At 41.4% G+C, this 17,878-nt stretch overlaps 1 protein-coding gene across 3 annotated transcripts in view; it reads right to left on the bottom strand.

Moving 5' to 3' along the window:
- LOC101118904 (signal recognition particle subunit SRP54) overlaps positions 1 to 17,878 on the bottom strand; it is a 69,746-nt gene that overhangs the window by 7,102 nt on the left and 44,766 nt on the right. Inside the window, exons 1-3 of one of the 3 annotated variants that reach the window (XM_042235685.2) lie at positions 12,016 to 12,053; positions 11,798 to 11,918; positions 5,405 to 5,578 (exon numbers count right to left, since the gene is read on the bottom strand). The exons of 1 other annotated variant lie outside the window; for it this stretch is intronic. In XM_042235685.2, coding sequence (XP_042091619.1) covers positions 5,405 to 5,578; positions 11,798 to 11,890 — 267 coding nt within the window. In that variant the 5' untranslated portion in view covers positions 11,891 to 11,918; positions 12,016 to 12,053. Of the gene's footprint in view, positions 1 to 5,404; positions 5,579 to 11,797; positions 12,054 to 17,878 lie in introns of those variants that run through there. One more of the 3 variants, XM_027957248.3, reaches the window with a different exon arrangement.

Raw genomic sequence — 17,878 nt, 5'->3', positions numbered from 1 at the left:
TATTTCCTTTCTTCCTGGTTAAGGAAAAATTTTCACCTGAGGGCTTTCAAGTCATTTTGAGTGGACACTATCTGTCTAATCAAGTTCTCATGTAAATTATTTTTAAAAATAACATCATATATTTCAAATATTATTTTAAAAGGATATCTGTAAGATTTAGCAGACAGGCTAAAGCAGAGGAGGAAATGAAATGAAAAGTAGGTAATAGTATTTTTGAAAGGACACATAAGTAAGGCAGCTCCTTAGTCTCTCTTTACACAAGGATGGATGTCCAAGCAAACAAATACATTCAAGAAAGTACTGTATATTTCTGGGTCCCTGATCAAATCTGCTATATCTTCTATATTCAGAGCAGAAGGCATTTCTCATGTGGGATAAGGGTTAGTCCAGGGGCTCTGTTTAATATGCTCTAACACTAGTGTCTACGTATGTCTTAACAGCAAGTGGGACAGTGCAGAAATAAAGGAAATGGAACCAATTTCTATAACACATAGTAAGTGATAGGGCCAAGAAATTACTTAGAAAAAGTTTCAGCAAGCTTTTGAAGGAAAGTACGTATTTCTCACTGGACTAACTCTCTTGAGGTTGTTTCTATAGAAAATAATTGCTAACGTCCAGACTGTAACTACCAATGGGTCAAACCTGTTCCAGAGCTAAGACACTGGATAAGGAGAACTGATATAAGCTCTAGAGTCTTCAAGACTTCCCGTTTATGGGTGCAAACTCTAGCAGATTCATTCTTTTCTTCAAAAATTTAAGTACCTATTTCTTCCTGAATAACTATCCATTGCTTCCTTAATAACGAACTATTAAGGCTTGCTATCTTGGGACCTTCCTGGTAATCCAGTGGTTAAGAATCTGCCTGCCAATGCAGGGACACAGCAGGTTCAATCCCTGGACCTGGAAGATCCCACATACTGCAGAGCAACTAAGCCTGTGTGTCACAACTCCTGAAGCCTGCGTGCCTAGAGCCTGCGCTCTTCGCAATGGGAAGCCTGAGCGCTGCAATTCGAGGGCAGCCCCCACTCTTAGCAACTAGAGACAGCCCACATGCAGCAGCAAAGACTCGGCACAGCCAAAAATTAATTAAAATTAGAAAACCTTTTTAAACCTAAGCATACATGTGTTTTGCAACATTATTACACTTGTTCTATCCTGCTGGTTTTCCCATTTACTATATTGAAAATATTAAGCATATTTCTTAAATGCTTTGATTCCTATAGACAGAAAAACTAGCCCCAAAATATAATCTTTTGGAAAGCTCACCCTTCACAACGTAAAACTTCACAACAGAAAATTTACCAATAAATATTCACCAGTAATATATGAGACTGTCCATTCCCTTGTACCCTCATTACAGTATATTGTCCTTTTCATTTTTATCTATTTTTTTTTTATTATTTTGGCCATGCCTTGCATCATGCAGGATCTTAGGTCCCCAACCAGGGACTGAACCCATACCCCTTGCAGTGGAAGCATGGAGTCCTAACCACTGGACCACCAGGGAAGTCCCACACCCTTTTCCTTTTTTAAAATCTGATACGCAAAACTGAGCCCAGATAATTTTTAGTTCTGACTATATTATGAAAGGCATCAATCCATCTGTGTAGGTAGCAATTATGTGCACAATCAAAGTTTTTAATGTATATAGTTAAATACACATATATATGCATATTTGAGGAACCCTCAACAAAAATACCACAGGTTAAAGGAATTACTAGAAATATGTCTATTCTTAAGATACATCTAAGGTAAAAAACCTAAGGAAAATTGTAAAAAGACCTAGGTCTCCATTTCTTACTTTCTATCAGGTACCATACGCCAGGAGTATTATTCTTAAATCTTTATTTAAAATACCTGGGCTTATCTTTAACTGATTTAACTCTACAAATCTTCTATCTAAACACAGGCCAATACCTTTCCCAAATTTCTTTGTTCTCAGATTTATGATGCATTAGAAACAAACAGGAAATGGACAGTCTGCTCTTCACATTAAGTGAAGCTAGATCTGTCTTCAGTGATTAACATCTGAGAGGATAATTGGTACTTTGCTAAAAAAGATAACAAATGTTGGTGAGGATGCAGAGAAACTGGAACCCTTGGTTGCTGTTGGTGCGAATGCAAAATGGTGTAGCCATTATGGAAAACAGTATGCAGGGTTCCTCAGAAAATTAAAAATAGAAATACCATATGATCTAGCAATCCCACTTCTGGGTAGTACCCAAAAGAACTGAAATTAGCATCTCAAAGAGGTATTTCCACTCTCAGGTTCACTGCAGCATTATTTACAGTAGTCAAGGGATCGGAACAACATGAAGCGCAGGGGGAGTCCAGTCTTGGCCACAGCAAGGTGACTACTCCACGACTGGCCAGACCTGAAAACCAGCTCGGACTAAGCATGCTGCCTTCCGGTGAAGGAAATACAGACAGGTTTCTTATCACCCAGGTTTCTTGTCTTAGTTTAGGCATAAGAATTCAAATAAATTCCAACCACATGTTACATACAGGGTAACTTATAATTTTAAGAATGGATAGGGACTTCCAGCAAAAGAGTGAGAGGAACCCTGAGGACCCACCACCCAGTGAAACTGGTGAAAATTATTTAAAATGAACATTTAAAGCCTCTGGAAATGGTCCGAAGGGTATATGACAAATGAGTAAACAACTAATCAAGAAAATAAAGGAAAATGTGATAAGAAAATGAGAGTATGCAATACGTGAACCAAGATCACAGGCCTTCCCAGCAAAGTGAAATGGAAACTCCACTTCAGACTGGTACAACTAAGAACACAGGACTCCTTCTACCCCTAGATTCCAACTAGAGGCTTTTCTTTCCAGAAAGAATGGGACATTAATCAGCATTTCTCAACCTGCCCAGAAGCCATCTATTCCTGAGACTAACTTCCAGGTGAGTGCGGTTGACAGGGGAGGGCTCCCTTCTTCCCATCAGCTTCCACTTACATAACGGAGACTCTACCTTAAGCATGGTGCAAGCGAGAATACTGGGGTACTGACCCCAGTTCATTAGCCAGTGGTTCCATGCCAGAAGAGATGAGCCATGACCTAAGGCTTCCGCTCCCAGCCTCAACTGAGCATTCAGCTCCTAAAGTAGGGGGGTCACAGAGAAATGCACTACTATCCCTACCCCCCACTTCTGGAGCTCTACCTGAGAGATTTTCCCCAGGAGGAAAAGAAGGCCATCAGACAGATTGCTCCTAATTTCTGCCCATGTGAACTGACTTCATCTGCAACAGAAGTGGAAAAGTCCAAGCTTAAGGGTACTCTCATAATCAGTGAAGATTTTGGTAAAGGGTACTTGGGAAGAAATTCTTTGATCCTATCAAGATACAGGATCAACTGTAGTTGATCAGCTAGTTTGAAGCAGAGAACAGCAAGTGAGGAGGAAACAGAATTCGTTAAAAGAACCCATCAACTGAACCCATCAACTGACTAGACAAATAAACAAGCAAATATTACAACAAAATCAAGATCCTGGGTAGTGGAGATTTGGGAAGAGGGAGAGGGGCCTACCCAGAGTTGTTACAATATATTATCTAAAATGTCTAGTTTCAAACCAAAAAGTATGAGACATGGAAAGAGACGGGAAAGCATGACCCATACACTGGGAAGAAAATGAAAAAAGCAGACAACAAAACTACTTGTGAGAGTGACCAGACATTGGATTTAACAGGAAGAACTCAAAGTAGCCTTTATAAGTATGTTCAAAGAATAAAGGAAACCATAGGGCTTCCCTAGTGGCTCAGATGGTAAAGAATCTGCCTGCAGTGAGGGAGACGCAGGTTCCTGGGTCAGGAAGATCCCCTGGAGAAAGGAATTGCAACCCGCTCCAGTATTCTTGCCTGGAGAAGACCATGGACAGAGGAGCCTGGTGAAATACAGTCCATGGGGTCACAAAGTGTCGGATACGACTGAGCGACTCACACACACACACACACACACACACAAAGGAATAAAGGAAGGTATGATAGCAACGTCACATCAAATACAGAGTATCAATGAAGAGAAATTATAAAATAGAACCAGATGAAAATTCTGGTGTTGAAAAAGTACAATAACTGAAATGAAAATTTTAATAGACGGAAAAAGAAACTGACAGAAATGAGGGGAGAAATAGACAATTCAACAATAACAGTTGGAGATGCCAAAACTCCATTTTCAATAATGAATAGGGCAACGAGGCAGCAGATCAAAGAGGCAATGGAAGACGAAGAACACTATAAAGCAACCAGACCTAACAGACATCTAGAGAACACTCCACCTAACAGCTCTACCACTGCAGGAAACACCTCTACAATATTCTGCATGCATTTGGAATTGCCTTCAAAGTATACTGTTTTACAGTCCTTTGAATATTTGCTACAATAGAGAATCTGCATCTGATTTTTTTAATAACTAAAATTTATTTATTAGAACCAAATCTGAAGAAAAACTAGTAGTAACATTTTTTAAACCAAATCTAAATGAATACTTCTTTGTTCTGCTACTCCGCTTTATTTTCTTCATAGAACTCTCCACAGTCTGATAATTATATATTGCTTATTACCCTTCTGTCTACTGGTGTAAGAGCAGAAATTTATACTGCCCATTGCTGCATCACCAGCACCTAAAACAGTACCTTTTAGAAAGTCAGTAAATATTTCGGCAACTGAACTCTCAAAATGACTACTTAGAAGGGCAACATTCCCTTTTAAGAAATGTACAACTAATCGTAATTTTATAGTCACATTTTTTATAGTTTAGAAATTCTTAAGTTCAGCTGGTGAGGAACACAGAGTTAAGAACTATACACTCCTATCTTCTAATCAAAACTTGAGACGATATAAAAAAGAAGTGACACCATCAGTGGTATATAACATTTAATACAAAGGGACAGGAATTCAAGCACTCTGCTTAGTGAAGTAAATCTGAAAGAAACCTATCCATGCTGGCAAAAAACTTCTGACTCTCAAAAATAGACTATTCGCGCTACTCAAGATAGGAAAGAGGTCCATCCATCCTGTGTAAAAATACTGGTTTCTACCAAAATCATAACACAATGTTATAACCAGAATATAGTTTATTTAAACCTATCCCATGGATGGAGGAGCCTGGTAGGCTGCAGTCCATGGGGTCTCAAAGGACTGAGCGACTTCACTTTCACTTTTCACTTTCCTGCATTGGAGAAGGAAATGGCAACCCACTCCAGTATTTTTGCCTGGAGAATCCCAGGGACGGGGGAGCCTGGTGGGCTGCCATCTATGGGGTCTCATAGAGTCGGACACGACTGAAACGACTTAGCAGCAGCAGCAGCAGCAGCAAATGGTTCCTTCCATTCAGTGTTTAAGGGAAACAAATCAGCTAGAACAAAACCCACTGACAAAAGGATCATCAGTCTCAAACCTACCGGATCAACGGGAGGCAGAACATCTTTCTTCTGCAGGCTGTCGACTTCATCTTCATCTGTGCTGTACTCTTCCATTGTTTCACCGCTAACAAAGTGGATGACTCTCCTTGGGACTTTCTTCTTTTTTCCTATGACTCCCAGTTCTACATTTTCAAAGCCTCTTTCATTACTCATCTAATGTCAATAATAAATCAGGAAAAGGAGAGTTTCAAGTGAGATTAATTTTCTTCCATATAACCAAAAAAAAAATTATTTGGGGTTGCTTTATTTAGGGAATAAAGAAATATAAGCCAGTCTATAAACCGTTTTTTAAACAATAAGACAGGTCACACACACAAAAGAATATCAACAGCAAAAATGAAGGGTTTAACGAACTGAATAATAAAGCAAACCTCTGCACACTCACATCCAAGGTTAAAAAATAAAACTTAACCAATTAAACTTTTTAAGTCAAAAGCTTAGAAATCAAGTAGTACACTTCAGGTCACAGCAATTCCAATGCTGTATAATATGTGAAGATATGCTGGACATCAATAATTTTAAAGAATTATGAAGGAATTAATGTGTAATTTCAAAGGAAAATCATAGATACATATACATATGTTAGATATGTATTATAGAAAAACAATTTGTATTAGGTAACCCTGGTAAGTCTTTAGATTTGAGTTAAGTTATGTGTGAGCAAACCAAAACCAGTTCAGCTTAATTCTGAACCTCTCCTTTTCGCAAAACAGAAGTCCCAAATTCAAATGCCTTTTAGGTTCAAGCAGGTACCAAAAATGAGTAAATACTACTATAGATGAAGAGTAGAGCTTTAAACAAAAGCATGCCCCAACTAAAGACATTAAAATTGAAAAACTTTAAAGCACCGTGCAGGTCAAATAAAACTCATTTGTAAACCAAATCTGGAAAGCAGGCCATCAGTGTTCTATATGAGAACTTCCAGACTTCTCAGGCACTAATATATACAGGACAACAGTTTTCCTGATAGTAAAAATATTTTTACAAATTTTAAAACTATAATAGTCTAAGGAATTCTAATTATATCCAAACTTCATTCCTAAAAAAACACTAATTTTACCTCATACATACAGCCAATGTTCCAAAACTTAGAGCAAACGCATTTTGTGGGAGAGGATGAAGAGCTTTTCCCTGTCATCTTGTCCCAAGTTTAAATTCCTAAGAAAGCCTCTCTTGTATCTTCTTAATAAGGAGATTTCAAAAGAGCACAGCACAAGTAATTGTAAAGAAAAATCTGACAACACTGGTTACCCTTTGGGTTAGGTATAAAGATGGAGGAGGAGGTACAGGTGAAGGAGTGGTCAAGTGGGCTTTTCATGCTTTGTGTGTTTTGTTGTTTTATTTTCGTGATGAGAATATGTTTCTGTATTACTGGTTCAAATTTAAACCTAAACCTAAAATGACTACCATGTTTAGACTTCATGTTGGTGGGACTGTCCAGGACTGAGTCCAGAGTTCAAAAATTTCATCCTCCATAAGGATTCTTTGTGACCCCAGGGACTGCAGCTTGCCAGGCTTTTCTGTCCATGGGATTTCCCAGGTAAGAATACTAGAGTTGGTTGCCATTTCGTTCTCCAAGGGAGGCTGCCTCTCTTCTCCAAGGGAGGTTCCCGACCCAGGGATCAAACTCACATTTCCTGCATTGGCAGGTGGATTCCATCTGCTAATGCAGGAGATGTAGGAGACATGAGTTTGATCCCTGGATCAGGAAGATTCCCTGGAGGAGGAAATGGCAACCCACTTCAGGACAGGCCACAGTCCACGGGGTTGCAAAGAGTCATATGTGACTGAGCACGATGATAAGAATTCTTACAGTTGGAGATATGCCAACACATAATTTAAACCCATGATTGTTGTTCAAACCTAGGAAAGTTTTTTGAATTGCACCTGCAAAGACATGGAGTTGCACTGATAAAATAATGGATGGACTTGCCCAGAATTGCCCAGTTATGCAAGTATAAGTAACTTTATTCTTATGAATTATTTCCTATTAACCCTCTAAAGTCCTTCTTAGAAAACAGATATGGTTCTTCTCTTTCCTTCACTTTCCAAAGGGAAGTTTAGTCATAGGCCAGGATTTGAATCCAGGTATATCGGAGGAGCCTGGTAGCCTGCAGTCCATGGGGTCGCTAGGAGTCGGACACGACTGAGGACTTCACTTTCACTTTTCACTTTCATGCATTGGAGAAGGAAATGGCAACCCACTCCAGTGTTCTTGCCTGGAGAATCCCAAGGACGGGGGAGCCTGGTGGGCTGCCGTCTGTCTCTGGGGTCACACAGAGTCGGACACGACTAAAGCAACTTAGCAGCAGCAGCAGCAGCATATCCAACCCAAAGAATCCATGCATTGTTTCATGACACACGTGAACATCACTGACAGCAACTATAACTGATGTAGAACAAACTGAGATAAAAATCTTGACAACATGGCCTATCTATAAAATAACCTGAAAAAAAAACCCACAATTCTCCCTAGCTGTCTTGAGGTTTCAAATATATCCTAGTCCTTAATAAAGGAAAACCACCCCTTTATAGTTTCCATAAATAAGATGGACAACAAATGGCCCACCCACACCATCATTCTTCTATCACCAATCCCTAAGCATGGTGAGCCGTTCCTACCCAATCTCATTTTTTCCACCTTCACATGAAATTTGGTTTATGCTTGTCCTGACACCAATGTCTTCTTTTGGACCAAGATTTTATAGGCAAGGAAAAGTCAGAGGAGCTGGGTTAGATCTCCAGTCATCATATGAATTGGGTGGATCTGATGCTAAAGCACCAGTCCCAATCAATGAACAGAGTTGAGACCTTTTGTAGCCCATCATGATGCCTTATTCCATCCCCACCCGACTCCCATCAGAGCTGAAGAAGGTTTTCATTCTCCCTCTAACAATGTCTCATTGGTTTAAGTTTTCTTTTCTAAGACACAGGCAAAGGAGAAAGGGTGTCTCTCACTGGTTTAACTATTTTGTCTTCTATAGACAGCTTTAATGAATAAAAACATTCTGGCTGGGTCATAATAACTGGTATAAACTTATCTAACTCCATTAACTGACTCTTGGCTATATTTTTTTCAAAAAGATTTAAAAAAAAGCTACAAAGAGGAAGGCTGAAACATGAGTCACATTTTTTCATTCTAATGCCAAAGTTAGTTAAGTACAAACAGAACTTTGAGTACTCTATACATCATATGCAATTTCAAAAGGCATTTTATTTATTCTAATCATCACATTCCATATAAAGATCTTTATTAAAGAGATTTTTCACTCAAGTTTTCTTTGAAAATTTTATTTTTTTTTTGAAAATTTTAATATTCATTTTTGATACAGTAAAACCCAAGCTTTAGGTATAACAGCTTAAACAGGAATGAGTAAACTTTTCCCACACAGGAAAGATGGTAAATGTTTTAGGCTCTGAGGGCCATGTAATCTCCGTCACAATTACTGAACTCTGCAAAAGCAGCCATGGACAATACATAATGAATGGGCTATGTTCCAATAAAACTTTATACAAGTCAGTGGCTGGTGGGATCTGGCCGCCCACAGGCTCTAGTTTGTCGATCCCTCATCTTAAGGAACCAGATTATCAAGTAGAAAAAAAAAATCTGTGAAAGAACCTATGCCAAGTGATTCCAACCTCTGCTTGGCAAGGAGGTGGAGTGGGATTTAGTTAAGGGAGATACTGATAGGTAAAACCAACCAGACAATAATTTGATTCAAAATTTCCAACAATTATGAAAGCTATTCTCTGAATTTGCAAAGGTTTCATTTTTACAGATAAACAATAAGCCTGCTGGTAAGAAAACTGTCACTGCCAACTACACAAACTCCATTTCAACAAATGCCAATGATCTGACAAAACAATTTTCTAACACCAGGAAATTATGAACTGCAATGTCAATTAACATTTTATTATCTTTCATGGTTAACTGTGCTGTTTAAATCTGCTTATCTTATTTCTTTGGCCTGTTTTCAACGGCAATTGTCTTTTTATATACTCCCATAGTACCCAGAACTTCTTAAAAACATGTATTATGCTTGGAATTTATTCTGCATCATCTTCCCTAGACAGGTGATCAGCAACATGGAAGTAGGCACAGTATGTATCCTTCACTGCTATATCCTTTAGCCTACAGCTCCTGGCACATCGTGCTTGGTAGCAGGGGTGCTAATAAAACAAATGAACAAGTAGTACTGAAATTTTAACTCCTTTAATAATACTGAAGCTGAGATTCTGCTTAAAAGTCGAGTTGGAGAAGATGCTGAATGGCCTGGTTTGAAGCCAAATTCTAAACACAGACCCAAGCTCTTTTCTCTTCCTTCCTTCCCGACATGACCCTTGGGATTTCTCAGTTCTGATAAACAGAGGATGGCAGGCTCTCCTTCCACCCAAGTCTCCACCTCAGTGGCTTCTCCCCTCTTTCTGTGGTCAACTGGGCATAGATCTGGGGTTCCCGGAAACATCTCTGCTACAGGAATGTGCATGAGAAAGCACAAAGGGAAAGTTAGAAAACTGTGTGTATATATGAACCCACTTGTGTATAACAAGATTATATATGCACAGGCAATCCCAGAGAGAATACACCAGAAACCTAACAGTTACTTTTGGGGAAAGTGAATGTGAGAAACGGGTGATGGGGGGATCCCTATGATTTTTGCCTCTTTGCTCTATGGGCCTTCTTTACGTTTGAATATTTATTTTATTATTTTTTAACCAAGAGTGCAAAAATAACATAACAGTACTAAGTTGCAACAAAGAGCCTCTCTTCCAACATTCATCTGGTAAATCAGTACAGGTATACGTATACTTTGCTACTAGACAGATTCAAAGCTGAAATCGGGACCGAAACAATTCCAGTAAGAGAAGGAAAAATCAAATGGAAAACACATCAAACGCTGTGGACTAAAAGGGTCAGCTCAAGTATAGCTCCTGTCAACAAGAGCAACTGAACATGACACGTGGCTTTGTAACCATTTAGCATTACCCTCGAATTCCTTCTTGCAGGTTACCTTCCTCCTTTCTAAGCAGGAGAAAAAACAACTCCAAATATAGTCTAGCCTCTGGACAACTTTTTTTTAAGGCAAACTACTTATAATATTAGAACAAACATTTGGGCACCATTCTCCAGGAATCTGTAGTTTGGGGGAAATGTCTTACGTTCAGGTAATTATTCTTAAAAATGAAGCCACTCAAAAGCTCTGCTCTCACTGAGGACGGGAAGATTTTACGCAGAAGCAACTCGGATTTTTAACATCAAAACTGTATACTCCTGGGCTGGTTTCTTCCCTGGAGTGGGAAATAGCAACCTGCCTCAGTATTCTTGCCTGGAAAATTCCATGGAGAGAGGAGCCTGCCGGGCTACAGTCCATGGGGTCCCAAAGAGCTTAGCTCGACTCCGCACACGACTGAGCACACGAGCTGGTTTCAGGTAAAGCCATTCCTTCATTAGCTTTACTTGGCCAAAGATCCTACTACTACTATTTCAGACACGAAATCCAAAACAAAACAAACCTCCAACCTTACCTAATGCTCTAAACTTATATTATTATAAGTTAACCACGTGTGACTAAGACTCACTTGAAATGTGGCTAGTTCAAGAGGAGATGTGTTGAAATACACAAAGGATTTCAGACTAGCACAGAGAGACAATGAAATATCTCAGTGGTAACTGTCATATAAATTGCAAGTTTTGTGTTTTTTTTTTTTTTACAAACTGGGCTAAATAGAATATCAAAATTAATTTCACTGGTTTCTTTTCAGTTTTTAAATGAAAATACAACTTACAATGCAGATAGCATTAGGTCTATCGGACAGCGCAGCTCTGGGCCTTAGTTACCTCGTTGGTGAAATGGGGATAAACGTACACCTTGTGCACAAGTAATAAGGTTTAAATGCGGGGGAAAGCCTGTAAACGCATATTACCTAGCTGCTATCTGCGAACCAAAGAGCAGATGCCGAGTAAGGCGCTCCCAAAAGGAGAGGCTGAGAAGTGACTGTAGCCATGGCCACCTGGCTTCCAGCTACTCCAAGGACAGCCTTTCGGGTACACGCCTTCCCTCTAGCTATCGCAGACCCGAAGCCGCAACCTCACTCCGCGACACTCGAGGCCTCCCTGGAGTCTGCGGCGCTGTCAGCGGAGGGGTTGCCCAGCTGCGCCGCGACTAAAGGAGCGTTCGCCCCTTCCCTCCAGCCGACGCTCAGAGGCAGGAACACCGTGAAGAGCTCCTTACGGAACCTCCGGCGGACGGCCTGCTCGAAGGAAGGCCGGGCGGCCCAAAAGGGCAGGCGGCGGACTAGGCAGACAGGAGGCGGGACTCTCTCGCCTCACTCAGCCTCGGGGCTGTCGCAACCTTCTGCGGCCCCACCTACCTGCTGTGCCGATTCCCTGAACGGCCGGGCGGCCGCAGCTCCCGAGGCATTCACGGCTTCTCCCTCCTCACGGCTCGCTGGCTCCCGCTCCATCGCTGTCGCCGCCACAGGACTGCTGGCGCTGGCGAGATACAAGGTTATGGTCGATAAGCCCAATTCCATCCTCTGCCTCCCCGCCCAGCTGCGGACCGAGCCAGAGGTCAGGAAGTGGGACTCACCGGCACGGCCCGCCTAGCGCCGCGCCCCGCCACGCCTCGGCGGGAGGGGCGGGGCAGGGAGGCCTTGGGTGGGGTTTGTGTGGGGCGGGGCTACTGGCGCCCCGCCCATCCGGCTCGGCACCCCGGGCTTTGCCAGAAACGGCCTAGACTGCACAACTGCGGGGCGGGGCGAGGCGGGGCGGGGCGTTATGCTGCAGGGTTTCCGGCCCGGCCCAAGTCCGGAGCTCGCCGCCTGGCACCACCAGTGACGTCATGTCTCGTACCTCTACCGGGAGTCTGACTTCGGAATCTTCACGCAGCCGCTCACCAACTGCATCCCGGGCAGTCATTCCCAGACCTTGGTTTCAGTACTTCTGAAATATGAGCGGCTTCGTAGTGTGCTTCAAAGACTTGTGATGAGATGTGATTGCTGAAAACATGTTTTTTAATGAAAGATTGATGCTACGTATTGCATTTCTTTTATGGATGGCGATCTAGCCAAGATACCTTGAAATAAGAGCCTCGAAGGCGAATTTTGCTTCCACCTATATGAAATACTTTATATGTAACTAGGACACGACTGAGCGACTTCACTTTCACTTTTCACTTTCATGCATTGGAGAAGGAAATGGCAACCCACTCCAGTGTTCTTGCCTGGAGAATCCCAGGGACTGGGGAGCCTGGTGGGCTGCCGTCTATGGGGTCGCATAGAGTAGGACACGACTGAAGCGACTTAGCAGCAGTAGCAGCAGCAGAAACGTTAAGTGAGACATGAAGAAGAGCAAAGGGCAGTAACAAGCTTCTATTTTACAATAACAAATGTGAGGAATAAGTTATTATCTGTTTAGGGGTGTGTGTGTGTGTAAGAGGGAACATTTCAAACTTTTACAGTTTTTCCCAGTGTTCAACCAAATTAAAAAGTTATGATTGCAATCATTATTGCATTACTGTACTTGGAGCATTTCCAGGTAAGTGGTCTTTTATTGTAGTTTTTTAGTATGAGAATTTTCATGCAATTTTCACCAGTTGTAGAGGTCAAAAATAAAATATATAGAACAGTCTTTTGGACCCTGTGGGAGAGGGCGAGGGTGGGACCATTTGGGAAAATGGCATTGAAACCTGTATAATATCATATATGAAACGAATCGCCAGTCCAGGTTCGATGCATGATACTGGATGCTTGGGGCTGGTGCACTGAGACGGCTCAGAGGGATGGTACAGGGAAGGAGGAGGGAGGAAGGTTCAGGATGGGGAACACGTGTATACCTGTGGCGGATTCATGATGATGTATGGCAAAACCAATACAATATTGTAAAGTAATTAACCTCCAATTAAAATAAATTTATATTAAAAAAATAAAATACACTACTTTGGTCATGAAGAGGAGCTTCATTTGATACTTTGAATTCGATTTGCAAGCCAGTCAAATTTCATAAATACTCCCCAAAGTTATGGCCCAGCATATCTTATGTGTCTGCAGGCCCAACACAGCTACAATCTTAGTTATTCCTTTCTCTCCTATGCAAAATTCTTTTTCTGCTTAATATTCTTGTATACTTTCTATCCTGAATATAACTATGATGACCTAAAAACCAAATTGAAAACCTTAAAAACAGAAGTTGATTATTTGAAAACCATCTGTATTTTTTAATTAGATGGAAATTCATCATCTATTGTTGCTAAGGTACACAAGTGCTGTCTGGTGGCAATAGGAAGGGGTTGAGACAATCCAAAACAGCAAAAACCAACTGCAATAAGTTGAAAAGAAAAATAAAGAACCAGTTGTTCAAGGCTCCATGGATTGGCTGTCAAAAACAAGCCAGTTGTTCTACATTACATGTATTCAAAAATCCCTTTCCTGTTAACTGGCAAGAAGGGTAATCAACAGCTTATATTCTTAAAAAAAATTAGTGGAATGTTTATAATTGCATGATTTTATTTTGCAAATTGGCAAACATCAAATCATGATTTTTACTGCCACAGAACTTATTTTCATGGTTTACAAGTACATTTCTTAGTTTACTGAAAATTCAAAATGCAAGTCACATTCCAAGAAAAACTAGAATAGTTATTTTTTAACACAAATATGCAATTGAAGAGCAGTCTTTTGCAAAAGAACAACTTATAGCAAGAGAAAAGCACAGCAATTCTAATGGTTTTATTTGGGGCATTGACATTTTTGTCATTATCTCCAGACTGTCACAGGTCAACTAAAAGTAGACAAAAAAACAACATGCCAAATCTTTCTTTCACTTTGTAATATAAGTTGTATTGTATACCTGTGACAAAAAGATAAATTCAGGTATTACTATAATTTACTTGAAAATATAACTGTTACCTAAATTTAGTTATCTAATGATGCATGTAGAGCTAAAAAGGTAAATTTAGTTATACCTATTTTTATGAAAGGCTGGGAAAACAAAAAATAACCAGGAGTGTCCATCAGATAAAAAACAAGACATTTCATGGTTTGGGCATAGCTACATATATATTTTAGTAAAGAATATTTATTTAAAGTTATAGTTTCATAATCAATCATGCACAAGAAAAAATGTTTAAAAAGTGTTAAAAATGCACTTTTTTGATTTGAAGCAATGGCCACTTCTGATTTGGTGAATTTAGTGAATAATCTCTCTAAAACAATCCTATACACAAATGCACAGCAAGTACGTGCGGTGCTGTCAGCGGAGGGGTTGCCCAGCTGCGCCGCGACTAAAGGGGCCGTTCGCCCCTTTTCTCCAGCAGACGCTCAGAAGCAGGAACATCGTGAAAAAGAGGCGGCGGACTAGGCAGACAGGAGGCGGGACTCTCTGGCCTCACTCGGCCTCGGGGCTGTCGCAACCGTCTAGGGCAGCATCTGACCACTGCCACTCAGCAGCTACCTCAACAGAAAGACCAAAATTCTCTCCAGGGCTCCTTTCAAGGCTAGGTCCCTGCCACTATCATAATCAGCCTGGCCACTGGAAGAATTACCCAAAGTTAAAACGAAGGCTGCGAATACGCAGCCCAAAGCTACCCTCTGGGACCCTTTTCATGAATGTCCTGAGAAATTTGAAATGTACCTCCCTTTTGTAAACAAACACTCATGAAGTTCTGAGAAAAGTTTGGGGGTCTTTCCAGTACTCCCACTAGCACCATTGGGAGAGTTGGACCTTCTTTTATCAGAGCTGAGGCTATTACCACACTTGTGGACATAGAGACTTATCACTCTTGTGTCTTGAACCCCACCAGCCTTCAGGCCCTCTTCCTTAGGGTGCCAGAATGGTCCAAATGGTGTGAGTTCCAAACACAGTTGTGAAGGTAAGTCAGTTGGCCTCCTTGCCTTCTGAGATAGATTCTTTTCAGGGAATTCATTAGTTACTTCTGTCCCTGTACATTTTGGGGGGCCAAGACCTCCTGGGAAAATTACACGCTTATATTTCCTGTTGTTCCATGTCCAGTTCTAACTGTTGCTTCCTGACCTGCATACAGATTTCTCAAGAGGCAGGTCAGGTGGTCTGTATTCCCATCTCTCTCAGAATTTTCCACAGTTGATTGTGATCCACACAGTCAAAGGCTTTGGCATAATCAATAAAGCAGAAATAGATGTTTTTCTGGAACTCTCTTGCTTTTTCCATGATCCAGCAGATGTTGGCAGTGTGATCTCTGGTTCCTCTGCCTTTTCTAAAACCAGCTTGAACATCAAGGAGTTCACGGTTCACGTATTGCTGAAGCCTGGCTTGGAGAATTTTGAGCATTACTTTACTAGCGTGTGAGATGAGTGCAATTGTGCGGTAGTTTGAGCATTCTTTGGCATTGCCTTTCTTTGGGATTGGAATGAAAACTGACCTTTTCCAGTCCTGTGGCCACTGCTGAGTTTTCCAAATTTGCTGGCATATTAAGTGCAGCACTTTCACAGCATCATCTTTCAAGATTTAGGCACTATCAATTAAGATCCAGGTAGATCCTGATAAATCTTTGCCTCAGTTCAGACAATAGTCTCTTAGACCTGAGGCCCTACAAGGAATTCGTCCAAGTGTCAAGGCACACTTCCAGAAGAGACTCATCATCCCATGCTTTGGTCCCTGTAGCCCACCAGTCCTTCCCACAGGCAAGTCTCATTCCTGAGGCTGGTATTTTGTTCAGGATCTCTAAGCCATAAACAGTATAGTCATACCACATCACCCCGTAGCCCCCAACCTCACAGCATCCTCAATTTAATCCCTCTGAGAACACAGTTCTTTACAGTTAAAGATTTATGTAGTGTTTTCTTCAACCTTCCTGTCCATCCAGATAGCCAGTACTTGTCTTTACTTGGGAAGGACATCAATATACTTGGATCATTATGCCTCAGAGCTACACAGAAAACCCTACTTACTTTTCACAGACAGTGAGAGGAGACTTAGCCAGTGTGAATTTTGCCCACAGCTCTACTTTTCTTCGATATGTTGATGACTTTGTTATGCTCTCCTTCTAAGGAAGCACAGCTCAAGGACAGCTTATTCCTTCTAACTCAGCTAGCACACAAAGGCAGACGTCTCAAGGAGAAAGTTCCAGTTTGTTCAAACCCAGGTAAGATATTTGAGTCACGCATCAAGGGCACATCTGTTTCCCACTTCTTCCCACCAAGTGCCATTTGAGTTGCTTTTTTGGACTAACCGGCTATTGCAGAGTTGGGTTCCTAATTTCTTCTTGTATGCACAAAACCTTTTTCCCTGCTAAAAGGCAGAGGCTCAATCCTCTTGTTTGGAATAACAAGGCTAAATCAGCTTTTCAAACTTTAAATGTTCAGTTGGCCATAGCCCCTGCTGTAGGGGACCCTAACTACTTTCTTCCCTTTCTGCTATTTGTTCATGAAGTTAATAATAACAGGAAACACCCTTGGAGAGCTCATTCAGTCCCATGGGGGAAAACAGAGATCTATTGGCTTTTAGGGCCAACAGTTGAAGGCTGTAGGTCAAGATCTTTCACCTGGCCTCCAAGTAGTAGCAGCCACCACTGCCATTCTGCAGGTTATAGAATGGACAGTTTTGGGGTCTCCCTTATGGGTTTTTGTCCCTTAACTGGTTGAGGCACTCCACACACTATCTGCTCACTGACTGACATCCTATGAAATCTTGCTTTTCTCTCCAAATGTCTTTTTGTGTTATGCTAATGCCCTAAATCCTGCTACCCTCTTAACATAAGCAACAGATAAGACCTCACATGATTGCATAGCCACAGTTGATATTTTGACTAGTCTGCATCCAGATTGCAAGAAACACCTTTAGACAAGCTTGACATCTTTTGCTGTATCTATGAAATGCTAAGTCGCTTTAGTCGTGTCTGACCCTATGCGACCCCATAGACGGCAGCCTACCAGGCTCCCCTGTCCCTGGGATTCTCCAGGCAAGAACACTGGAGTGGGTTCCCATTTCCTTCTGCAATGCAGGAAAGTGAAAAGTGAAAGTGAAGGCGCTCAGTCGTGTCCGACTCTGTGCGACCCCATAGACGGCAGCCCACCAGGCTCTCCCGTCCATGGGATTTTCCAGGCAAGAGTACTGGAGTGGGGTGCCACTGCCTTCTCCATCTATGAAATAGTGCTGGACAACTGAAATCTGGATATGCTGTCACTACTCCCTTCACTATAATAGAATCCAATGCTCTGCCCTTAGTTCTTCAGCCCAAGTTGAACCATACACACTAACTTGCACCTGCACACTTTAGCCTCTGGCAAATGTGCTAACATTTACACTGATAGCAGTTATGTTTGGGGAGGATCTCATGACTTTGAAATGCTTTGGAAACTGAGAGGTTTCTTGAGCTCGGGGGGGGGGGGGGGGGAATTAAATTGAAAATGGCCCCTTTGTTAAGGCTTTGCTGGATGCAATCTTGCTGCATGACAGTTGGCAATGGTAAGTTGCCA

Source organism: Ovis aries, chromosome 18, assembly GCF_016772045.2.
Source record: "Ovis aries strain OAR_USU_Benz2616 breed Rambouillet chromosome 18, ARS-UI_Ramb_v3.0, whole genome shotgun sequence".
In the NCBI taxonomy this organism is placed as follows: Eukaryota; Metazoa; Chordata; class Mammalia; order Artiodactyla; family Bovidae; genus Ovis; species Ovis aries.
The sequence above is the reverse complement of the archived record's forward strand: the minus strand, read 5'-3'. Positions and strand labels throughout refer to the sequence as shown.